The sequence below is a fragment of the Struthio camelus genome, chromosome 2, assembly GCF_040807025.1.
Source record: "Struthio camelus isolate bStrCam1 chromosome 2, bStrCam1.hap1, whole genome shotgun sequence".
Classification (NCBI taxonomy): domain Eukaryota; kingdom Metazoa; phylum Chordata; class Aves; order Struthioniformes; family Struthionidae; genus Struthio; species Struthio camelus.
Window position 1 is genome coordinate 41,302,902 of NC_090943.1, and position 26,637 is coordinate 41,329,538.

General features: G+C 36.3%; 1 protein-coding gene across 10 annotated transcripts in view; it reads left to right on the top strand.

Moving 5' to 3' along the window:
* Positions 1-26,637, top strand: part of PLCL2 (phospholipase C like 2) — a 128,348-nt gene that overhangs the window by 78,641 nt on the left and 23,070 nt on the right. For 6 of the 10 annotated variants that reach the window (XM_068935331.1, XM_068935330.1, XM_068935326.1 and 3 more), the window contains exons 3-5: positions 4,313-6,799; positions 10,274-10,477; positions 24,977-25,052. In XM_068935331.1, the coding sequence (XP_068791432.1) occupies positions 4,313-6,799; positions 10,274-10,477; positions 24,977-25,052 (2,767 nt within the window). Of the gene's footprint in view, positions 1-4,312; positions 6,800-9,454; positions 9,827-10,273; positions 10,478-13,604; positions 13,693-24,976; positions 25,053-26,637 lie in introns of those variants that run through there. The other 4 variants (XR_011139672.1, XR_011139670.1, XR_011139671.1 and 1 more) reach the window with 4 other exon arrangements.

The window sequence follows — 26,637 nt, forward strand, 5'->3', positions numbered from 1 at the left end:
TCTTCAAATCCTGTTTAGGATAACTTCCACATCAAAGCTGTAGGTAGCTGCTCTAGTCCTGGAGAGAGACAGGAAAGCAGGCAGCCTTCTCAGAAGTTAGCCCTGGCTGATGTAAGGATCATTCTGCACAGTGGAGGGCTTATTTAGAGTCTTGGTTATAGTCTCCTAACTGCCTACTTGTATGTGGATGGTAGCCCCTGTCTTGGGTTTGTAAATTCCATTCCAGCGTTTTAAATTGTGTTATGCTGAGCAATGCCTAAACCTTTTTGTTAAAAAAGGGAATGAATGCTTTTCAAACTACTGCTTTCCCCACCATATCTTTTGGGGCATTATTCATTCAGTTATTTACAATGAGTAAATGACCTGTTGCCTGTGAGTTCACTCTTTATCCTTCTGTTTAGCAGGTCTTTACAAACCCTATTCTAGTCATTGTTTCCTCTGTCATCCTGTTCTGTTACATTATGAAATCTCTTTCTGCACCACTGTCCCTAGCATTACCTGTGGTTATTGGAACTTCTCTGTGATTAATTTTATCACAAAGCTGTGTGTATTAAAAGCTTTCATCCACTTGCTGTTCAGGAATGTTGTACATCTCTCAGCTTCTGACTGTAGACTCTTCATTGTCTCCAGAATTCTTTTTTGTATGATAGTGCTGTCTTAGTTGCACAATCACTTCTTTGTTCTTACCTGGAAAGGAATTAAAAAAAAAAAATCAAAAAAGAAGTTGCCATGGAGAGACTCTTGTGTACTCTTCTGTGCTTGCCTTTTTTTCAGTTGTCTCTATTTCTGAGTGCAGGAGATGTCAGCTGGGATTTTTTCTGCTTTTAAAACTTCTAAATACTTGAGTTGGTACAAACTCGATGAAGTAAGCTCTGTACATTGTCACTTACAGCAGATACCAGCAAATATTTCACATTTTTACCCATGGTTTGGTCTGTTTCTCAGAGCTCTTTGCAAGTGACATTGAATGTGGCAGGCTTGGTTTTAAGGACTGTGTGTTGATGAGGTAGTCCTCCTGATTTCAGTGTAAAAGCCTTCTGAAGGATATGCACTCCTTAGTTAAAGTCCTGCTTTATGATGATGCTACCTTTTATAATTTAAAGATGTATATGGTCTTCATCGTGTGAGAGATCCTAGAATGACTCGGAAAGTTGTTTCATCTAAAAAATTGTAGTTTTTCTGGGGACAGCATCGTGCTTCCACACCGTAGAGCCAGTCTCGCTTCAAGCACCTTGAAAAACACAAAGAGCACTGTAAGTCTCATCCTGAATGCCCAGAAGTCACTCCTGTATTCTTTCATATACATACAGTTCTCTGATCTGTCAGCCTTTTTGACTTGGGATGGACTTAAGGCCATGAGAGACCTGATCCAGTTCATGAATGCCATCCCACTTTCAGGATGAAGTCGTGGGACTTCATGAATATCTTCATCCTTCTCCATGCCTGACTATATTTTTGAGGCTTACAAGCCTGGCTTTGTACAGTCTATGTATACCCTAATCGATTATATTTTCAGCTTATGAGTGAGAACTTCGTTTTTGGTCAGATGGTCTCTTATTTGGGGGATGATTCCAGCCAGCGTCTTTGGGAAGACATCCTTTCAGTTTTTTTATTTACATAGATTCTGCGATCTGTTCTGATGGACTTGTCACTTGGGATGGGGACTCGCACAGGCAGTCGGGCAGCTCAGGGTCATTGATCTTTGGAGAAGCAAAAACTTATGATCAATCTCCTGGAACTCAGAGCTGTGAGAAGATCTGTAGAGTATTTTGTCTTCTGGGTCATTGCGTTCAGATAGTAATGTCAGCACTGCCAGCAGGCTTTACATAAACAAACAAATTGCTGAGAAATCCGCTTGCCCTGCAGAGATGCAGAAAGCTGTTGAACTGGCTTCGAATTCATCTGGCAGGCAAGCAAAATAGCGTGACAGATGGTAGATTGCATTATTCCTGTATTCCACAAGTCCAAACTCCAATTCAGTCTTTAGGAAGCTATGTTTGGGAATGAGGTTGTACTGATATGGACCTAGTTGCATCAGGTGGCTTCAAGAAGTGGCAGATTTTTTTTTCTCCCTTGCTATTTGGTGTCTTCAGTCAGGCATGGTCCAGATAGAGAGAAGAGCGTAGACCTTCCTTCTATTTTGAAAATACTAATCATGGAGGCAAGGCTACTGCTTCCCTGGCCTTGACAGTTCTGTGGTTAGGAGGTCATCTGACTGTCACTGAAGATTTTAAGGACGATATTCCTCTCCTAAACTGGTGACTGAGAAATCAGGAGCATTAAGCTGTTTTAATTTCAGCACACTTCATTCTGGGGCCTGAAATAGTGGATGGGAACTTTGTTGCTCATTCCTGTGGGGCTATCTCTTGGCGCTCTTGCAAGTTAGGAGATGTAGATAGACAGGTAAACAGACAAGTAACCAAGTTTAAAATAAAAAATCTTTGTAAAAAAAAAAAAGGCATTTGTAAGTGATTTTTTGAAATGAACAAAATTTATGCTGTTGCCTAAAAGCAATCCACATACCCAAACAGTATGTTACTAGATGCCAAGAGACAACTCCATGAAATATCCATTGCAGTTGTTTGATCTGAAGTTAGAAACAAAACAGCCCTCTACGGAATTACTCATTTTTGCTGGACTCTTGAGAACTTGCCAAAAGCATATTCTGCTGTTCTGAAAGGTGCAAGAATCATATGAGTGATAATTTTCCCAAAAATGGAACTGCAGATATTACACCTACTTATTCTACTGATTTCAGTGAAATCTTTTCCTAATAGGATGCTTATGTATTACATTATAAAATCAGAGTTTTGTGGTTTTAATCGAAAGGAATTAAAGGTATGCCCTGGTATTGTTTAAATACTTGCCCATTGTTCCAGTAGTTAAGTTTTCTTTCCTCCCTTTCCCACCATGTAAGTAATGATGATTTGCACTGGAACATACTGTCAGTGGAAAACTATTAGAGGGAAAATGAACAGTCTTTTTGTACAAATCTGGAAAAAGTAGTTTTTTGAGCACCTCTGGGATATAAGGTGAAGAACATTTCTAGATAGGAGATTGACCGTAAGGAGATTGACCATAAGATTATTTCATGAGAAGCATTCTTAGGGACTAGGAATCAGCTGAAGTTTCTTCTCAAGACATATGACCCTTTTAAAAAAAAATACAAACTTGTAATTTTTTTAATCTCAAAAAATGCAGATAATGAAAATGAACATAGCTTTCTTAAACTCAGTTGTTTCTCATGGAAGTGGTTATACTTGAATGATCTATTATTGACTTCTTTTCATTTGTTTGAATTAATACAGGCAGCAAATGGAGCTAGCTAAATGACATTATTGTCTCTTTTCTAACGTACGTTTTTTGTTTAACAGCTTATATATCCAGTGTTCTACCAGAGCTTTCTCTAGCAAACCAAGAACTTTAGGTTAATTTTATTGTTTTAGCCACTAACTTGAATTGCTTTTGCTTTCCTTCCTGACTGAGTCTTGCTTTTTTCCATTTAAGTTCCTTCTAATGATATGCAGCTTTTCTGAAACTAGTTAAATTTTAATCCTCTCAAACTGTTCCCTCTCGACACATTGTCATATTTCCTGAAACTCAAAATATAGAATGAGTTATCTGCTCCAGTCCATTCAGTTGTGTTTCAATGCAGTTCGGTAAGATTAGCATGGAAATTTTTCTAGTATGGGGATGGGGTGAATGTAGTGATGCTCTGAACAATATGTGGGAAGGGGGTGGATGGGTTTAGTAGAGAAGGGAGCTATACATAATAAGTGCTGTTATGTATGCATACTTGGATTTGGACTTACAGATTTTATGTAGTTAATTCTGTATTGATGTTTCTCTGGTATTCCTAAGGACTCAGCATGGTGTTAAGGTGTTGTATGCTGTGCCAACAAAGTTCAGCAGATAACTGTATGACTATAGGAGGAATGTTTATTTCTTATTATCTTGGCTGTAGAACCCACTACCTCTGTAAGCAGGTTATTGCTAATAAAGTAAATTATATTTATACAACATTATTATTTCATTAGCGGTTAAAACTCGCTTTGTTTAATTTTATATTTATACAAAATGTTTAAAAAATCTGAAACATTACTTATATAGGAAAGAATGGTTCTTAAACCGTTATTAGGAGGTCAGTATTTCCATTTGTGATGTCAGAACTTCAGTCTTACTGGTCACTAATGCATACATTAGACTCCTTTGAACTCTTTTTTTGAACTTTCAGCCATAAGTTGAAACCTATTTCAATGTCAAACAAAATCGTGCTGATACTTCTTTTCTTTTTTTTCCCCTTACTTACCAGGATGGTACGAAACAAAAGCGAGAACGGAAAAAGACTGTGTCGTTTAGCAGTATGCCAACTGAGAAGAAGATCAGCAGTGCAAGTGACTGTATAAATGCGATGGTTGAAGGCTCTGAGCTCAAAAAGATTCGATCCAACTCTAGGGTGTATCACCGATATTTTCTTTTAGATGCAGATATGCAGTCTCTGCGTTGGGAACCTTCAAAAAAGGATTCTGAAAAAGCAAAGATTGATGTTAAATCAATCAAAGAAGTAAGAACAGGGAAAAATACAGATATTTTTCGCAGCAATGGAATATATGACCAGATATCAGAAGACTGTGCATTTTCAATTATTTATGGAGACAACTATGAATCACTAGATCTTGTTGCTAATTCAGCAGACATTGCAAATATTTGGGTTACTGGCTTAAGATACCTGATTTCTTATGGAAAACATACTCTAGATATGATAGAAAGTAGTCAAGATAATATGCGGACTTCATGGGTTTCACAAATGTTCAGTGAATCAGATGTAGATAATTTGGGACATATACCCCTGTGTGATGCTGTGCAGTTTATAAAAGACTTAAATCCTGGTTTAAAAACAAATAAAATTGAACTGAAATTCAAGGAGTTACATAGATCCAAGGAAAAAACTGGTACAGAAGTAACAAAGGAAGAGTTTATTGAAGTTTTTCATGAGCTTTGTACCCGACCTGAAATCTACTTCCTATTGGTTCAGTTTTCAAGCAATAAAGAATTCCTAGATACCAAGGACCTCATGATGTTTTTAGAAGCAGAACAGGGTATGGCACATGTCACAGAAGAAATAAGCCTTGAAATTATTCAGAAATATGAACCAGCCAAAGATGGCCAGGAGAAGGGTTGGCTTTCTATAGATGGGTTCACTAATTACCTTACTTCACCAGACTGCCACATATTTGATCCAGAACACAAAAAAGTTTGTCAGGATATGAAACAACCTTTATCTCATTATTTTATAAATTCATCTCATAATACATACTTGATAGAAGATCAGTTTCGAGGGCCATCTGACATCACAGGTTATATTCGTGCCCTTAAAATGGGTTGTCGAAGCGTTGAACTGGATGTATGGGACGGTCCAGACAATGAGCCTGTGATTTACACAGGACATACAATGACGTCACAGATTGTCTTCCGCAGTGTGATTGACATTATTAACAAGTATGCATTTTTTGCTTCAGAATACCCTCTTATTTTGTGTTTAGAAAATCATTGTTCTATTAAGCAGCAGAAAGTGATGGTTCAACACATGAAGAAAATTTTGGGGGACAAACTACATACGCAGTCTCCAAACATAGAAGAGTCTTATCTTCCATCGCCTCAATCACTTAAAGGGAAAATACTAATTAAAGCAAAGAAGCTTTCTTCTAATTGTTCTGGACTAGAGGGAGACGTTACAGATGAAGATGAAGGAGCAGAAATGTCACAGAGAGTGGGGAAAGAGGGTGTAGAACAACAAAACTCTATGACAGGGAAGCGATTTCAGCTCTGCAAAGAACTGTCTGAGTTGGTAAGCATATGTAAATCAGTTCAGTTCAAAGAGTTTCAAGTTTCTTTTCAACTCCAGAAGTACTGGGAGGTATGCTCATTTAATGAAGTCCTTGCTAGTAAATACGCCAATGAAAACCCAGGAGACTTTGTAAATTATAACAAACGTTTTCTTGCCAGGGTTTTTCCCAGCCCTATGAGGATTGACTCTAGTAATATGAATCCCCAGGATTTTTGGAAGTGTGGTTGTCAGATAGTAGCAATGAACTTTCAAACACCTGGCTTAATGATGGATCTTAACATTGGTTGGTTTCGACAAAATGGAAACTGTGGCTATGTCCTTCGTCCTGCTATCATGAGAGAAGAAGTATCCTTCTTTAGTGCAAATACGAAAGACACTGTGCCTGGAGTTTCACCTCAGCTGCTTCATATTAAAATTATTAGTGGGCAGAACTTTCCTAAACCCAAAGGATCAGGTGCCAAAGGTGATGTTGTGGATCCTTATGTCTATGTAGAAATACATGGAATCCCTGCTGACTGTGCAGAGCAAAGGACGAAAACTATGCATCAGAATGGAGATAATCCAATTTTTGATGAAAGTTTTGAATTTCAAATAAATCTACCAGAACTAGCTATGGTGCGTTTTGTAGTACTGGATGATGATTATATTGGGGATGAGTTTATTGGGCAATACACTATTCCCTTTGAATGTCTACAGACTGGTTATCGACATGTTCCTCTGCAGTCTTTAACTGGAGAAATTTTAGCCCATGCTTCCCTATTTGTGCATGTGGCCATTACTAATCGAAGGGGTGGTGGGAAGCCTCATAAACGGGGCCTCTCTGTGAGGAAGGGCAAGAAATCAAGGGAATATGCCTCTATGAGAACATTATGGATTAAAACGATAGATGAAGTATTCAAGAATGCTCTCCAACCTGTACGGGATGCCACAGATTTGAGAGAAAATATGCAGGTACAATTTTTATGGTGAATTTATCAATTCTTGTATGTATTCTTGTATTATGATGCATATATAATATACGTTGTTTAGAGTCTTACTGCACTTTTTGTTAAACAATTGTAATGCTGAACAGCTTTAAGAACTGGTTGTAGTAGAGCAATCTTTTAGGTGATAGCATATATTGAGGTAACTTTTGGTGCATATACATGGTGTTTGTTGAATGTGAACTGGGAATATGACTAATGCTAGAAGTCAAGCCTGTTGAGTATGTCTATGCAGGAACGTCTTAAAGGAATGTTAGATACATGTCTAACTATGTCTGTGAAGGAGTATGTCTTTGAAGGAATGTAGACACATATTGGAAGAAAGTACGACTATATTTTAGTTTTAGAAAATTAAGTTAAATAGAAATGCAGGAGGAAGACAGTATGGATAAAAACTCCTTATACCTAAAAGTATATCCATCATAGTTTCATTGAGGTTTTTTTTTTTTTCCATTCCCAATTCAAGACAATACTTTCAGAGAGATCATTTGCTTTCCAGTATTCTTCCTAGCAGCAGAATGTTAGAAATGTGTGGAGTTAGGGCTACGGTGGCATTAACTTAAGGTGAAATGAAACTAGCTTACGTTAAAGGTCACTTATAGTAAATAAATTAAATTTCAAGAAGAAATACAGGCTGAGGTGCTTGTTTTTGTTGAACTCAAGAGATCTCCCTTGGAAATCCATTTTTTTGGAGGTTCTAATAAAGATTCCAGGTAATTAAACCCTTTCAGATCTAGATTAGAGTGAAGAGTGCTGTAAAGTTACGTTTTATTTCATAAAGCTTTTAATTTCCTGCAGACTTCTAATAGAATTCTAGCAGTGTTAAATTGAGCATAGTCATTTCAAAAGTAGTGACTTATTAAATCATCTTACTTTTATATAATTTTAAGGGGAAACTGGTTGAAAGAAATATTTGAGGCTTGATTTTGGATTTTGAAGGCACATCATTGTAGATAAATTTTATTCATGAATAATATTACATTAAAGAGATTTGAATAGTAGTACAATTCTAAAACTAATTTTTTCCCTTATGAAAGAAGAAATTAGTACAGCATTATGAACCTCTCCAATTCTATTTGGTATATAAAATTATTATACTGAAAGATTATTAAAAAATTGGGATGATACTTTGACTAGTAAAAGTGTTTTACATTACAAGCTAGATAGGGAATGAACTTTATCTGTAATTAATCTATTGAAGACTAGATTTCTGTAATGCAGAGTGCTGTATATTTAAGATACCTTTCAAGGAGGAGCAGGATCTAGGATTTAGGGAAACAGTGAAAACATGCAATGTTTGTATCTACTTTAAACTCTTTGTGCACCACGTTGTTCTCCAAAATCAATATAATTTAAAACATATGCTACAGTATGACTCATTTAGATATGAAATACTGGAAGGTGTTTTCTATTATGTGTTTTATTTTGTCAGTTTGACAGACACGCTATCCACTAAATTCATCATTCCCACAAATCAGAATGCTACCAAGAAGATATTTTATGTACGTGCGGGAATATTAATTTTGTAGAACTTTACTGGCAGATTGTATAATGTGCACAATTTAGACTCTGTATAGCTAAGAGATTCCAACTGCTAAAAATAAGCAAACCGGTCAAAATATATACTAATGTATGTCAGGGAATTTAAAATTTGTTTAATTTCATAGTCACAGAACCTTTACATTATAAATTGTTATAATATTTATGATACAAAAATACATAATGTCACCACGAGGCAGAAGGAACAAAGATTTTGTTTTAAATATGGGATGGAAAAAGAGAAATAAGAGCGTGTACAGCGGCAAGTTCAATGTTTTTTCTAAAGCTGTGTATTTATAGTCTTTTTTCTTCAGTCACTGGTATACACTATATTGCTATGACAAGAGCTGATGCCATAACTTATTGTTGTATGTTCATCACTGACACAAGCATAACATCAGTGGTTAAAGCTGGATGTGATATTGCTTATTTAAATTGCTTGACCACATTGTGACTCCGGATTTACTCTGGATACAGGATTGGAAATCCGAAGGCATGAGTTACACCCATAGTTTTGTCCTGTCTGCCATTAGTTCACACATGCTTTCCCTGGGTCCTGGTTTACCTCGCTGTAAAACTGTTGTTCATAACGGCTTACCCGTAACGTCTGTCACAAGCAAAATCAGTTTGAAGAGACTTCGTAATGTCTGTCTTCTCAACTACGTAATTATTGTATCTTTAAGGACTAGTCCACTTATTAGAAGTAGTTTCATTTTCCATTTATTAGACATAAAGTACATTGTAAGTGACTGTAGAAGTAACTTAGGTGTTCAAATAGCTGTGCATGGATATGCTGTATATGGATACATTGAAGTCAGTTTTGTGCATTTTATTTAGTGAAAGGTGAACAAAATACTTTATCTTTGATTCCTGTTTCCACTAAGGCTGCATTATGTCTCTGTAAGAACCCTTGTCCAAAAATAAGCCCTACCATGCCAGAGAGGTGGAAAGTGGTTTTGCTAAAAATTAAGATCTGTGTCCTAAATACTTGTCAGATACTCTGCTTGGGTAAGACAGAAGAGAGAGGAGCACTGAGCACATTTGTAACTTAAATATGCCATGTTTTTGTCTCTGTTTCTTACAGGAACACAAACTCCAGACCTGCCAGAGATCACCAGCTCCCACTTGGTACAAAAATCCTAAATTCATTACAGTGGTGAGAACATTCCCATCATGGAATTTCAGTGGCTACTTGGAGTCACATTATATTTATAATACTGGAAATTTTCTTTAAATTTAAATGTCTTCTTTTATATTCTACCATACAACATAAAAAAAATACAAGTATAATAAATTATAGGGAAAGGTACAAAATTGGTATTAATAGTCAAGTACCTTAAAAATTCACGTAAGTGTGATTCTGTGATAGGAGTGACATCAGTAGCGGAGTGCTGGGTTTGTGAATCACACCAAATGGGAGCCAGCAGATCCACAGCACGTCTGGACAGTAGTTCAGGTATGTTTAAAGTTACAAATGGGCTGAATTCTCCCTCCCCTTCACTTTGGTTATTTGAGACATTCAGCACCTAAAATTTTATTACTGTTGATGTAATTACTTCGAAATGTCTTTTGGAATTTTTCAAAATATATAAACAGGAAGGTTTTAGAATTCATTTGTTTTCATGGTTAATTTTAGTAGTGATATATACCAGACCTCCTTCTTCTAAATAGAATTTTTCTGCAGCAAGTGTTTCTATTTGAACTTTTAACACTTCTGGTAAAATATGGCAAAGGTGTGACACTGGTTGCTTTGGAAAACTTGCCACTTCTTCAAGAAGAAGCTATAATAATTCCACATTATAGCTCAACTGTAACAGTAAAATAAGCGTATCTTAACCTGAAAGAATGGGACATTAAAATTCATGGTTCACTGTAAAGGAAACTCTTTCTTTCCTTTTTACAGAATGCAGTAGTTTCATTCAAAGAACTATGTGGCCTCTCTCCTGTAGCAAATCTTATGCAGTGCATTTTGGCAGTGTCTACACGCTTGGTTGGCCCTGATAATACACCCTTGATAGTACTGAATCTTAATGATCAGTATCCAACGATGGAGCTCCAAGGGATTGTTCCAGAGGTCTTGAAAAAGATTGTAACAGCATATGACATGGTGAGTAGTCCTTTGTGGTTATTTTATATGCTATTTGAAATACTTTCTTTTTATAATATACAGTACTATGCCTGTTCTGAAAGGTCATTTTAACTTGTGACTTCCTATTTCATGCATCATTACATGCACTTGAAAGTCATTCCCATGAATGTATAGCAACTGATAGTGTTTTCATATTGGGTAAAATGTGGAGATTAATCTACTGCATGCAAATATTTAAGTGTTTGTACACTTGAGAAGGCAAAGTGGTTGTAATCAAGAGGATGTAACAGGAAGATGAGATTAATTTACCCATTTTGCAGTAACTTGAGACTTTTTGCCTAGCTATAAACTTCTCAAATTAATTTTCTACTTTACATTTTTCAGTTTATGGATGCTCATTTCTTTTGGCTTTGACTCATATCATAGAGTAGAAAAATGTCAGGAACTGTTTTTAGGAACTGTAGTTTTACAAGCAACTTGAAGTGTTGAAGTCTGCATGTGCTTTTTCATGTTCATTTGCTATATCTTTTATATAGCTCTCATTTAATTAGGCATTTTTGCATCTGTAATCAGCTGTTATGTTCACTCCAGCCCTTATACTTCAGTAAATATGTAAAATGTGTCTTCAGGAACTGGAAATTAAACAGTTTGCGAGAGGGAAGAAAGAACTAATAAACTGAGATACAGTGAATTATATCAATCTTGCATAAATTTAAAGCATGGAAAAATGATCCAGCAGATGAGTGTGATTTGAAATGTCCTCCTTCAACTGAAGTAATCTGGCACAAAGTAGTTGAGTTTTTTTTATTTATTGGACACATCATCAGACAATACCTAAACATTTCCAGGATAATTTTGCATTAATTTTATGTGCTAAAATGAGAAACCTCTGACAGGATCAAGTCATTGTTTTGAAAATGGTCCTTAATATTTAAAGAAAAAATAAAAAGGAAGGGAGAAAAATAAAACCAGTAACTTAATTTCATATATATCTATTAAACTGCCTCCTAAAGAAAAAGTAGGATTAGAATAATACTCTACCAGGGTCCAAAAAGCACTCTTTGAAAATGAGCAGTTTACGCAGAGCTCATGTAGCTGAATGATGTAAATACAACAGAATTAGATTCAAATGGTAGCACTGTAACAAGATGATATTGCTATATCCTCTTAGTGATAGCTTATGGGATATCAGTATCATGAGGATACAGACAGTCTTGATTGTTGGGATGGCACATATAACATATATAATGAAGTTTTGTCCTGTTGATGGGCAATGTCTCTGCCTGCACTTTGTTCTGATGTGGTGAGACTGCTTTTTAGTTATTCAACTTTTCCAAATATTCTAAATTTTTCTGTAAATCTGGATTAAATTTTTTGTTTGCATGGTTTTTTTGATAGAGATGACTCACATCTCCAGAGATCCTCACAATCCAGATTTACTTTGCTCTTTCTCTCTCACATAGCTCTGCTTCCCCACCCCCAATCAGTAGTCTATGCATGATTTGAATATTTGCATGCTTTAGAAATATGTGCTTCATTATGTATTTAAAAATAATAGAATATTTATATAATAGCACGTTCAAAGCATTTTTCCATTTCCTCCTCCCTAAAGGATAAGGACTCCATTTCGTACAGAGGCAAACAGTATGAATCAAAGTTTTTAGATCTAAATGATACTGACGATAAGTCAAAATAATCATTCTTGCTGTGCTTATTTTAATTACATAAAGCTTATAAATAAGATGCCTTTCCATTTCAAAAACCTTTGTCTTGCCAGTGCTCTGTCCAGTTTGATAGTGTTTCAGCAAATAAAATCAGCAGGGAATACCGGAAAATGTAGTCAGCCATGGGAGCCATACTGATAGCTCTTGTTTCTGAGAACACATGGAGAAACAATAGGACACACATACATATCATCCTTTCCTCAAGGTGGAGAAGAGCCATGCAGCTTTTTAGCTTATATATTGACATTTACTATAGTGGCAGATGTGTAGACCCTGATACTATCTCAGATAGTATCAGAAAAAAACTGTTGTGAGGCAAATTAATGTAGGGAGCCCTCAAAAATGACACACTTGAGATAAAGTGTTGTTTTTGTTTTAGGATTTTTTGGCATGGTAAATTAGCAGGTTAATATCTAGATGACTGATCCGGGATCAAGATAGGTTAGACATACTTTCAAAATGATGGTTACATACTTATCTTATTTGATGTTGATTTGGACTCAGAATAGGTCAAACTTATGTTTTAACAATGTTCTTCCAATCTGTGATGTACTATAGGTAAGAAATCATGATAATAACAGAGATTACATTAAATGTTTATTGAATAAACTTGATTACTACCGTAAATGCATAAGGTGTTATTGCTTTACTTTGGGTGCATTCTGAATATGATACACTTAAGGATGTTCTCAAAGGGCTTGTTTCAGGGTCAGGATATTTTTGGCCAAATGAAGTTTTTTTAATCGGAAATACTCCCCTTTTTATAAAATGACAGTAAGCATGTAAAGTAGTAGTAAGTCAAGGTTTTTAATTATTCAGCAGAATATGTTTATTTTGAGAGTGATAAGAGGACTCATATTTGCTCAATAAAGTGAGAAAGGTTGTAAGACCTTTCGATGGGGGACTCGATCTGAAGTGTAATAATTACAGAGGAGTGCAACACTGCAGGGACTCATGGTAAGGTGAAAATATTTTTAGTATTACACAGTCAAGTGATTGTAAGTTAATTAGACTATCACTGGATGCTTTTTTTTACACTTGCTATAAACAAATAGCACATAAAATGTTTTTTAATTATCAGCATTCACAACCATATTAATGGAGGAGCTAAAAGTGGTAGTAGTATTCACAGGTTAAAATATTGTATCTTTGAGGTTAATTAGTAGTTTGCCATCATCATTATTGTAACTGGAATTTTACCCATGAAATTAAAGGAGCTTTTGCTTTTATCCGTGCTGTAGGAGTTGGTGGACCTTTTCAGAATAATGAAAAACAAATGTAATTAGGAAGTTTTGGGAAAGGCTGACATTTAAGTTTCTTATTTTTCTCTAGCTACTCCATACTCCTGAGTATTCTTTCACCCTAACTTTTTTTCACTTTTTAACAATGTTTTATTTTTCCCTCTTGTTCATGAACTCCAGCTTCCTTTATGTGATACTCTTGGTGCACTCTGTTGGTGTCATCACACTCATCACTGATCAGTGCTGCAGACAGAAGCTTGGAGTTAAGGCAAGTGCCTCTTCCGCACCGTTGCATGTTTTTTAATGTCTTTGCCCTTTAAGATAAACTGTAGGCAAACCTTAAAAAGTTGTGCTGTGGCAAGAGGAGAAAAAATATTTATCTTGTCCGAAGTCTGCAGCATTATTCAGTGATGAGTATAATAGCACTTCAAAGCATATGCTAGAAGATCATACAAAGGAAGCTAGATATTGCTGAGAACTTGTCTGTCTCTGTTGGCTCTTAGTGGAGGATGATAGTGTCCCAACTAATGAGGATGAGGTTTTCTGAACTTTGCAAGCAGGCGTTTACTTATAAGAGTAAAGCTAAAACAAAAAACACAGGACTGTACCTGTGTGACAGAAGATAAAGTAATGCTGCTACAGTAATTAGGGTTGTGTAATTAAATACCAGTGAAATAATACTCTTAGATCCATTTTGTCACAGTTTTTTGTTGGTCCTTTTTTAAAAAAATTTGCTTTTGAGGTTCTGTTACAATGCAAAATGTATCCAGACTGCAATATAGGAGGTCTTTATTTGATTCAAATATAATCAAATAAAATGAATAGGGTTTGTACACACACCCTAGGGATAGGATCAAGGACATGGCTAGCTTTAATTTAACGAGAATGTGTACGATGCGGTTGGAGTTGTGAGATGATGAAAATGATAGATGTTAAAAGACATCAAAGCCAGTAAACCCGAATTTACCATATGACTTGTAATTAGTAGTTCTATGATAAGCTTACACCAGGTTATCTAGTTGATCGTTGACTCATTTTGTCTACTTGCTCAATTTATACGTGTGCTACGTATGCTGAAGTTAACTTTTCATGTTAGACAGTTGCAAATTTGGCCAGTGATATAAACTATATATATATTAGCCTATATTTTGAGCTTAGGATGTGTCCATCTTGTTGGAAAGTGGATAGTTTGACACTAAACCTTGAAGAGTTATAGCCTGAACTGGTACTAGTAGACATTATTAGAAGTCTAAAAAAGACTGATTATCGAGATTTTGGTAGAATATTAATAGTCCTCTCTTACTTCAGCTACTGCCCAGTACCCTAGAGGTTCTTTAACTGTAAAACTCATCTTGATTTCCATATAGATGAATTGGGTGGGGCATGTGCTTTTGTGCCAGACATCTTGGACTGAAGCTCAAAAGGCTGAAGGAAGCAAAAAATACATCCATTGCCTCTTTCTCAAGGCCTAAAAAATATGATTAGCAACTCTGTTTTGAGTTATGCTTAGCTTATAAAATCTGTTTGGTTACTTTGTTGCTGGTGCAGGTCCTTGCTTATGGTTACTTTGCAAATACCCTAAGACAGGTTTCAGTGTATCTTGAGAGAACATCTAGAGTGAGACTTCTCCAACTCATCTCAGGCACTATAATGTGCCAGAATTTTTAGGCAGGTTAAGAAGCCTTTGTTCCACAAAATATCCTTTGATGTTGCATACTTCTGGGCTAGCAAAAAAATACTTGATCCAGCAGTGGAAATCACCAGTTTGTCTGCTAAGAAGGAGTGAGTACACAGATTGCTTTACTTCTTGCATAACTTTCTTTTGTTCTAAATTCTGGATGTCTGATTGTTACAGAGAAGGCTGAGTCCAGGATGGTCACCAGTCTACTCTAATGGAATGCAACCTTTGGATCTCATGTGTTTTTAAAGTACCTGATATCATCTGACTACTGTCTGCTTTGCACACCTAAAGAAAGTCCAGATTTTCCACTTGCCACATTTTCTGAGGGATATGTGATTGGCGTAGACTGTGAGAGCAGTGTTCTGATTTCTCCAGTTGGTTCAGAATGTTATTCCTGAGTCCACCTATTCTGGAGCCCACCTCCATGGGTGCTCCGTGTTGCAGTTTAACTCGTAGTTTCATCTGGCTTATACAAGATAGAATTCAGGCTTTGCAGAGAAGTTTGAAAAACCGTTATGCCCAGCTTTTTTACTTAGTTGAAGAACATAACTACATAAAATAAAGAAACTTGTTAAAATAAGAAGCTAAAAGGGGTAGCCAAAAGAACAGATATTATAGAGACTATTTAAAGGTAGCACACAGGGGCCTTGAAACAAATATATACCACCTATCAAAAACACTTAAGGAGGACAGAAGGGAGGAGGTGCTGTTCAAAAGAAGGCATCCTCTGGAAAGCTGAAGTCATGTGCAAATGAGTAAGATAGGATAGACATTTAACCATGTCATGGTTAAACGTAAAAATACGACACGGCCAACCACAAAGAATTTCAGGAAGAACCTGCACACAGACTTAGAATAACAATGAATTCTCTTCTGAACATAGGAATAAGAGGAAGCCTGTCAAAGGGTGTGCAGGACCACTATCTGATTAAAGTATACAAGAAAGAAATAATACCTCAGGAAAAAGAAAGCCATAGCAGAAAAGCTACATGAGTTTTTGCAAATGTGTAGCTGTGCAGGATCAAGGGAGGGTTTCATATGAAACTCTTCTTCATGAGTGACTCACTGGAAAATCAATTGAAATGTTGATAGAAGAAATTATGAAGGAAAGAGAGAAAATGATGAAGAAAATTACCAGAAAGAGGTGGTATTCATTCAGGAGTTCTAAAAGATCTCGAGGAGAGATATAGCCAAGTTACTAGCTGTTGTGTGTATCCTCTCACTTAAAACTGGCTATCAAAGTTGTTAATGTGCCAGTATTTTAAAAGGTTTCTAAGGGAGATCAAGAGCTTACAGATCAGACAACCGGACATCTGTACTGTGAAAAATGGTAGAAACTCTTCTGAAGAATAAAACTAGTGGAAACATGGATAAGCATATCATGTTGAGGAATAGTAAATACAGCTTTTGTAAAGTGAATGGCTCATTGCTCTCTTGGAGTTCTTTGAAGTCAAGAAGTGTGTAGACAAGGGAGTTTTCATCTGCTTGGATTTTACAAAAACATTTGACAAAGTCCCTTTTCAAATACTCATCCTGAAATGAAGCTATTATTAAGTTTTTAGTCTAAGTAAATTCTTAGATCTTCCCTGATAGCTGGAGTAAATATTGAAGTTAACCTGAGGTCCCAATAGGAAAAACACTGTTAAGACAGTTGTTTATGTTGTTTTTTCATTAGGGTGTATTTTTTGCAGTAAAAGGATCATAGTTCGTAGGCATAGCTAGCTGCAAGAGCTCTGGTCTAGCCAACTTAGTTTAGTACTACTGTAGATGTGTGTCTTAATGATGCCCCCAGATTTGCAAAGATCAAGGAGGTGTGAGATATGAAGGTGCTTAGAGTTGTGTGAACAACTTTCTCATCTTGGTAGTAGATTGGTATAATGTCTGTTAAACCAGTAAGTTTCAGAGTTAGCAATATAAAATGCAATATTTAAATAACCATAACGTGTACTCTGCCACTATTTTCATTATTGCCTCTGGCTTTGTACAGTATGTTTCATTTCATTATCAAATCTCTGCAGAGTTAGAACTGTCTTTATTTAGGTAAGAGATGGATACAGTTCAGTGGTGAAGAGACCCAAGGAAAAACATAGAAGCATAGATCACTGATTGCAGTTTAATATTACACATAGCCCAGGTAATGTTTTATGGCATGTTTAATTAATAATAGCAGATTCTAATTTTTAAGATATATTTAAATAGTTGTCTAAGTTGGGATATTCGGGCTTCAGTGCAAAATGTGAAATATGAGCTGTTTTGTATTGAATGAAAAGCTCTGATAATGACAATTTAACAGTTCTGAGAAATCAAGATATCTTCATTTTTCTTTAAGAACAAGAATGATGAGGCTTTTGTGTCCTCTCACTAATTCCATTACGGATAATGCTTGACTCAGACTATTCATAAGAGCATAGATAATGGTTTATAGGAAGAAAAGTTCGTCTAGCTCACTGTGCTGTCTGAGGTTGTCCAATGGAATGCTTATGGAAGAATATAAAAATAGGTCAGATGCATAGTAACTTCTCTTATTTGTACTCCAAATTTCCAATGATAGTTCTCTTTTCTTTCCTAATAAATTATTAATCTTCTGTTTGTCTTTTTGACCCCCTCCCACGCGAAAAGTTTGTGGTTACTGGAACTCTAACTGAAGTTTTTAGTTTCAAAAATAATATTGCATTGGTCCTATTAATTTTTTTCCCAAGGACATAATTCTCTGCTTCTTTTAAAGGTATGAGATATTTTCCTTGTATGTATATAGCTTGCTGCATTAAACTCTACTTTTTATATAGTTTTTCATTCTCTCAGGTTTAGTTTACAAATGATCAAAATCATTTTACTCTGACAGCCTTAGTATCTGAAAGCAAGGAGAAATGACAGTTGCATTTAAAAATACGTCATGTCATTATGTGCATAGTTTAGAGGATAGCTGCTCATGGCTATTTTATTTACTCCATCTTCACACTGTCTTCAACTTAGTCTTTCCCAAATGCTTTCCTCATGAGGAATTAAGAAAGACATACAGGCAGTTTAATGGAGAACTTGTGGGCTGCTTGTTCCTTCTCGAACTGTGGCAAATCTAATTGATTTTGGGATACCGCAGGGTTAAGAACAGATGATGTCTTGTTTTTTCTCAGGCTTACAAGAGTTAATTTGGGTAAATATTTCCATCACTTAACGCTCCTGCACTGCATGATAGCATAATTGCAGCTTGCTTCTTCGTGAAGACAAAAAACTGTTCCGTATGTTTGTTTCCTAGAATAGAAAAGCAAAGGAAGGTGAGAGGGGAAAGGAAGGCTAAAAAATTGAAACCGTGAGTCTATTCCGATGTCTTTCCCACGTACAAGGAATATCCTGCCTCTATCAGTTAGATACAGCCATTATGTTATTTCATAATATGTCAGTGAGTTCAGAAAGGCATTATGCTCTGGAGATTGCCTCTGGGTTGATGAGGAGGAGGAGGAGGACAGTTTTTTTAAAATGTAAAGGGAAACATAATGTGTAATTATATCAAAAATTTGTTTTGTGGCGTCATTGGAGGAATCATTTTTAGTTTAGACAATATGTTTTCTAAAGAAAATTATTGCTACCAGGCAAATTTAGTTTTTGATGTGATAAGTCTTCAGTGTGCACAGAAGTGGTGGTAACAGCTTTGTTTTCTTACATTGGCATTTTTGGACAGTTCTTACAGTAGCACAGAGATCAATTGCTCTTCATGATAAAGCAGCTCTGAACTGTCTGGGCCAAACCACACATGATTTTTGTCTATAATGAAGTTGTTATTGATTATTATCTTGTTTGCAGGTGTCTAGCTGTGTGCTGCCAGAAAGCTCAGTTAAAAAATTTTCTTTTGTTTGGAGATGTCACCTTTACTAAAATAATTTATTTATATAGAGTCATAGGATTGTTGAGGTTGGAAGGGACCTCTGGAGATCACCTAATCCAACCCCCGCTGCTCAAAGCAGGGTCGTCTAGAGCAGTTTGCTCAGGACCTTGTCCATTTGGCTCTTGAATGACTCCAGGGATGGAGAACTCACAGCCTCTCTGAGTAATCTGTTCCAATATTCAATCACCATTACAGTAAAAAAGTTTTTTCTCATGTTGAAACGGAATTGCTCTTATTTCAATATGTGCCTGTTGCCTCTTGTCCTTTCGCTGGATATCACTGAGAAGAGTCTGGCTCGATTTTCTCTGCACCCTCCCATCAGATATTTATACACATTGATAAGATCCCCTCTGAGTGTCCTCTTCTCCATTTAAGCAGTCCCAGCTCTCTCAGCCTCTCCTGGAATGTCAGATGCTCCAGTCCCTTAATCATCTTAGTGGCCCTTTGCTGAACTTGTTCCAGTATGTCCATGTCTTTCTTGTACGGGGGAGCCCAGCACTGGACCCAGCACTCCAGATGTGGGCCAGACAGTGCTGAATAGAGAGGAAGAATCACCTCTCTCAACCTGCTTGCAATGTTCTGCCTAATGCAGCCCAGGATGGCCTCCTCTGCTGGAAGGGCACACTGTTGGCTCATGTTAAGCTTCTTGTCCACCAGGACCCAGGGTCCCCAGGTCCTTTTCTGCAAAACTGCTTTCCAGCCAGTTGGCCCCCAGCCTGTCCTGGTGCATTGGGTTATCCCTCTGCAGGAGGGGTTAAACCCTTGTTTAACTTGGTGAGCTTCCTGTCTGCCCATTTCTTCAGCCTCTTGAGTCCCTCTGAATGGCAGCCCAGCCATCTGGTGTAATAGCCAGTTTTGTATCATCAGCAAACTTGCTGAGGGTACACTCTGCCTCATCATCTAGGTCATTAATGAAGATGTTAAACAGTATTGGCCCCGGCATTGGCCCCTGGGGTACTCCAATAGTGACTGGCCTCCAGCTGAACTTTGCATCATGGACCACAACCCTTTGAGCCTGGCAGTTCAGCCGGTTTTCAGTCCACCTTACTGTACATTTAACTAGTCCGTATTTCATCAATTTGTCTGTGAGGATGTTAGGAGAGACAGTGTTGAAAGCCTTACTAGAGTTGAGATAAGCAACATCTGCTGCTCTCCCCTCCTCCGCCAAGCCAGTCATTTAATCGTAGAAAGTTATCAGGTTGTTTAAGCACAAATCTCCACTTCATAAATCCATACTGAGTACTCCGAAACACCTGCTTCTCCTTCATATGCTTGGAAATGATGTCCAGGAAGATTTGTTCCATCACCTTCCCAGGATTTCAGGTGAGGCTGACCAGCCTGTAATTCCCCTGATCTTCCTCCTTGCCCTTACTGAAGATAGGAGTGACATTTGCTTTCTTCCAGTACTCAGAAACCTCCCCGATTGCAATGACCTTTCAAAGATAGTTGAGAGTGACCTTGCAATAACATCGACCAGCTCCCTCAGAACTCGTGAATGCATCCCAAATATATGTCTCTGAGTTTGGTAAAATTATTGTTAAATAAGACTTAACATATCTATTACCAAGCAATACATACTTTACGTAACATGAATTAGTTATATAGTTAGACTAGATTTGGCTTTCCTGTGTTACTTTCTGAAATTTCTCTAGGGTTTGAAAAAGAAAAGTTTTAAGTAGAGAGAGTCAGAAAAGAGAAATTGAAGTCAGATTACAAAGAAATCTGTTGTGCTGAGCCCTTTGCTTTACATATTTTTTCCTTTCCTTATTTTTTCTGACAACTAGATAAAATGATTCAATGTTTTAGCCAATAGAGTTTGAAGAATAGGTCGAATTGTCCGCCAGGCCTCTACAAAAATTTGATGACCTTGAGGCTCAAAAGCATACCATTCTGTATTTCCCATTTTCCATTGTCCAGAAGAAAATAATAGGAAGGTAGTCCAGTGTTTTCTTACACTTATATAGTGAATAACAGAACTGCTCTCTGTTCATATTAATATTTTGGGCAGTTTGAAGGGAAGGTTGAAGCAAATCCAGTTAGTAGTACACATTCAATCTTTAAAAAATATTTGTTAGATTTTGTAAATTTGCAGTTTCAGAAAAAGGCAATATAGTTTAGAGATGGGAGTTAATATTTTTAAAGACTTACTAGAAGGTATAAGCTGTTAAACTTTATATAAAATCTATTTTTCTTACACGAGGCATGGATAATTTGGCGATACCTTTTTAAGTGTGAGCACTTGTGGCTGGTTGTTTCCTATTAAGTTTACTTGCCTTTATTTTTCCAGTTTTGTCACTGATAATATTCTCGAACTTGGGTATGGTTGGGAAATACTTGCTTATTGGTTAGCTTGTTTGTTATATACTCCTTGTAGTCACAAATTGAGACCATTTCCTGAAAAGGCAAATCGCTGTTCTTCATTCAAGTTACCATTTCCTGTTATTTTTTTTTTGTCACAGAACCCTAGAATCCAGTCTATCTTTCTCCTCAGCCTCCACAACCAATTTGCCTCAGAATTTCATTTCTCACGCCACAAACACCAGACATATAGTATTTCGCACAGAAGCTCCTGCTTACTCTTCATTTTCTACCTTCCTTCTGTATCAGCCAGCACACACATATGCACAAGTATCATTTGGATCATGCTAGTTTTCTGTTTAAAAATGATCATTTATACTCAGTTGTTCCATAGGCTGTGTCTACCAGAAGTGTTTGAGTCTCCGTTAACATCTATATGAATGTTTACACGATGTCCTAATTTTGGCTTGTGCTTTAGGAAGAAGTTACATATTGGGGCACTTTATAAGAAAAGTCATTCAGAAAATAGCTGAAAGGTGACTGATGAAGAGCAGTGTAATGGTAAAAATTTAATGAACTAATTCTATTACTTTATGAACCAAGCACAACTAAAAGGTGGCGCAATGCTCATGCACACAGCAAACTGCTCATTTTTCTCCTTAATGAGCTGAGTTCACAAAAACCACACCAATTCCTTTTGACATCAGCAAGATAGGGGTATGGCATAATGTTGATTGAACAGTTGTGGGAATCAACCCCTACGTTATTGTTAGCTCAGTCAATTTTACTTAGTGGTACTGTTAATCTTAAACACAACTTTATGCATATTTTAGAGGAGACTAAAATTCAAAAAAGAATAGATGTTACTGGCCTAGGTAAATATCAAAAGTCATGTAGAATGATTTCTGTGATCTGTCACATAAAACACATTGTCTTTCTTCAGAATCTGCTGAAGTATACATAGCTTTTGATCTGAGAGTATTTAGGCCAAACCAGCTTTCCATATAAAAATGGCGAAATATTAAATCTGCATGTTATTATAAACACTTCTTTCAGTGTTAACCTTGCCATGATGAAGGAGCACTAACACAGTGATTTGTTTCATTTCCTTGCATCTGCAGCATTAGTACAACTGTCTTGCTTTCTCAGTACAGAAAGTAAACAAAGAAACACAATGATGTAAGTGTTTCTATTTATCTTTGACTGAATTTTCGTATTTCTAAAACTCACTCCAGTGTTCCAGAGTACAAAGAATAAATTTTCTAATCTGCTGAGACTGATTCTCTACAATTTTTCAATTAGCGCGTTTATCTGATCTGCATATAAACTGTGTCATGTGAAAGAAACAGAGCAAACAGAGATGTTCTGCGTCTGGAAGGGAACCTAATTGAGATGACTTAGAAATTGTATTATTGTACACATGTGGTCAGTAACAAAGACTGGACTAACATAGTGCAGCCACAATATTTCTTACGATGCCTCCAGAACAAATACCTTGAGTGGGCAGCACAATTTGTCTCTGTCTGTTATTCGTAATAGTTAACATAGTTAACACTAAGCCTATTTTGACTCAGTCAAAAGGAATTCTCAAGTGAAAGGATTTTTAATAACAGGAGAGTCCCACTGTAGTTATTTATTATTCTATATTAGCATCCTGGCAAAACAAGAGCCATACACTCCCAGCATTTCAATTTTCAAGTTGATTTTCGAAGCAGCAAAAGCTCACTGTAGGATGCTTTACGGTATCCTTTCAGCCAGTTAGCAAAATAACATGTACAGTTATTGCAAGTGTATTTGCAATTTAAGTCAACTGTGTTTTGGTTCTCTTTGTTTAAAGTGCCTTACAGGATAAAATGTGTTTTAGCACATACGTGTTGAAACAGTCAACTTCCTTGTCTTTCAAGCACGTCTATAGTGGATTCAAGGTTATTATTATCTGAATACTGTTTTAAAGGCCTAATTTGCAATGAAATGTGACAAAACGCAGCTTTCTCCTTGACAGATCATGGAGAGAGAGTTCGCAGGGCTCCTCCTAGTAGCTTGTCTGAGTGAAATATAGTATTGTCTTATTTAAAGCGTACTTCTCTTTAAAATGGCTATGTCTTTAATTTATTACACCCAATGAGTAATCATCATAATTCTATTTATATGCCATTTTTGCCTTGAGTGTACATTGATATTTATATTCAAAGAACAATCCAGTAAAAAGTGGGTAGACTAAAGTATTTCACTCGCAGTTTAGCAACCTGATCAAGTTATTAATTTTTCCTCATTTATTGTTGTGATATACATTTTTTTTTTACTGACTTGCGATACAAATCAGGAAAAACAGATACTTGGAAATTACATAGAGGTAAATCTGGATGTGAAGATTACTTGTATAAAATAAAAAATTAGTACGATGACCTCTGCATACTCTAAATTTGCTGATCACATGTTGTTTAAATCTTGCGTAAATGCAAAATTTGGGTTATTGCATCTTTTTCTTTATTCTGTCATGTTAGCCTGTAGTCATAGAAACAGAACTGGAATTATTCTTAAATATTACTTATAACTTACTTAAACTAGTTTTTTTGTGTGTGTGTAACAGAAAATAATAGAAGTCTACCATAGTTTACATCTATGCAGATGTTCTTCCACCTCACTTGCGTGCATAATTGCCATGATCCAGAATTTGGGGCACAGTCATCTGCTTCTCCAGACTGACCTATGCCTCACTTAGAGCAGTGCTCAGAAAGCAAGCCTCAATGTCACTCAGGTGGAAGAGGCTCCCAGTCACGTGTCTTAAAGTAACATTTCTCTGAAGAAAAGTCTTCCGGAGATTATTTATTTATTTATTTATTTATTTCTGTAATATGAAACTTTTCTGTTCATAACAGCAGTTGTGGTCTTTTAAGGAAAAGAAAGTTCCACATTAAACACCCACCCAAGCAGCATGTCAAACTTACCCATTGTTTTAGTGAAGAGAAATCTATCTGCTTGAGTGGAGACCAGAGATGCCAGTGGGTAAGATGCGAAGCAGAGTCATTACTTCTCATTTCTTTTACTTCTGGAATATGTATCCTAGGCTGAAGAATCTGCACAGTCCTGTCTTTATTGCTGTGCTTTCAGTTGAGCTTCAATGAAAAGCGTTGTGTTTAGAAAGATCAGGTAAAAGATCCTTATCCTCCAGCTCCAGCCTTGAGCTGTGTTTTTCCCCATAGAGTGTTATCTATCTATACGCACACAAGCCACAGAAAGGGAAAATGTAGAGGAAAAAATCTGGAGAAGCAGAGGAATGATACCTAGGAAAAAAAAAGTACTGGATGGTGACTGATAATCATCCCAAATGTGTGTGAGGAAGAGGAAACCAGCATACAGGTTTTCTTGCCCACAAGTGAATTAGTTGGTATATAGTTGTATAATTTCAACGTGCTTTAATAGGCAATGGATGGACAGGAATGGAGTAGACATCTTACTTGTGTGTTTACAGATCCCAGCCCAAAAGAATTATATTTATTATGTCATCGTTCCACATTCAGAGCACTAATCTGCGTGGTCATGACAAGGAAAACAAATGTATTCACTATGTTAACAATAAATATTAGATTATCAATTTGGTTCAAATTTAATAATCTTTTAAAGATTAAAAATTATCATCCTTATTTGCATTTTACTAATACTTCTGTATGTTTTAACTAATTTTCTCTACAGATGATTCAGACCATTAGGACTCTAGTTGAAAATGCAGATAGCTTATATGAGAAGATAGTGCAATGTCAGAAAGCAGGTAAGTACAAGCTTTCTTTTAAATAAAATATTACAAAGAACTTACTACATCCTTCTATTTTCCCTCAAACTATAAATTGAATATATATATTCAACTGTAGCAAAAAAAAAAAAAAGATTATTCAAATTTAGGCACGTGCGATAACAGAGAAAGGACATTTCAAATCATAGAAATCGGAGAGCCATAGAAACATACCTGGACTTTGGAAATCGTTAACATTTTATATATGGACAGTAGCTTGTCAGTATATTTAGATATACTAATGTAAACATATGATTACAGAAAAGATAGAGAATAATCTTCCTTCACAGTGAAAACTTTTAACCATTTACTCATATCTGCTCTTTTCCCATGTAAGAACTTTTCCTCTTATTTCATTGTAGCTTAAGAGCCTTGGAAAGGTACCTTACCTTAAATGATAGTCGTTTAGCTATTTCATCCCTGAGTTTCTCTGGGTGACTATCATTTGGTTCTGCTGATCTGTTATTTCTCCTTTTATCTAATCAGACTATATCTGCTTTTGCTGATGTTTATGTTTGAGAAAGATCTATGCTGAATTCCCTCTGAAGAAGGTATCTTGTGTGGCAATCTTTTCAAACTACATAGATGCAAAAAGTTTGTTTGGTTTTTTTTTGGATGGTTTTGTTTATTTAGAGGTTTTTAGCTTTTTAATGGTTCAGTTCTCTCTCAGGCTCCTTTTATACAGTGAGATTCTCTGGCGGTTTTCCTATTTCTGATATATTTGAAACAGATGTTATTGTTAGTTCTTAATCCTTTCACAAATTGCCCTTTCTCACCTTATATATTGTAATTACTTTTCTCATTTGGCCACGACTTTGAGTTTTGAAGGTTGCCTTCTTATTTTGAATAGCATCCCTGACCCTGCTGTTTAATCCTGCTGGTTTTCTTTTGGTCTTTCTCAAGTATTTTTTAAACAACATTATGCATTTACTCAGAGCAATGTTGCATCTCATTTTGCATCAGAAACCAGAGATCTAACAGAGAGTCAGCATCTTGTCAGTCACAGTGTCTGCATGAATTCTTTCAGGTGACAAAAGCCTTTTATACACAAATATACTTTTATACATCTGATATGCAGCCTCCTGCAGCTCCCGACATCTCCCCTGGTTTTCTTCCATTCTTTGATCCCCTTCACTGCTCTCCTATAAATTGGATTCCTGTACGTTAGCCGATTGGCTTTCAAAGCCTTTTGAATGGGTCATTTCTATCTCCTTGTTTAGACTCCTAAATCTGCAAAATGTAAGGAATAACTTTTTAATGTGTTTGTGGATTTTCTGTAGTTTGTCGGAAGACTAGAACTACTTAATATGTATTTTCGATCAGTATTGTTTGCTTCTCTGCAGATTACTTGCCTTTTACATTTTGTTCATTTTATGTGCTGCTCTGGAAAGAATTATTATTTGTCATCCGAAGAACCCATGGTACAAGAAGTAATATCTTTGGAAGTTCTGTTGTGCATGTTAGAACCAGAATTCCTTAATGTGATAGGGGAATTCCAAAGGTGTCAGAGTGATGTTACTCATCTAAGCTTTCAGCATTTCCAAAAATGATAGTAACTGATCTC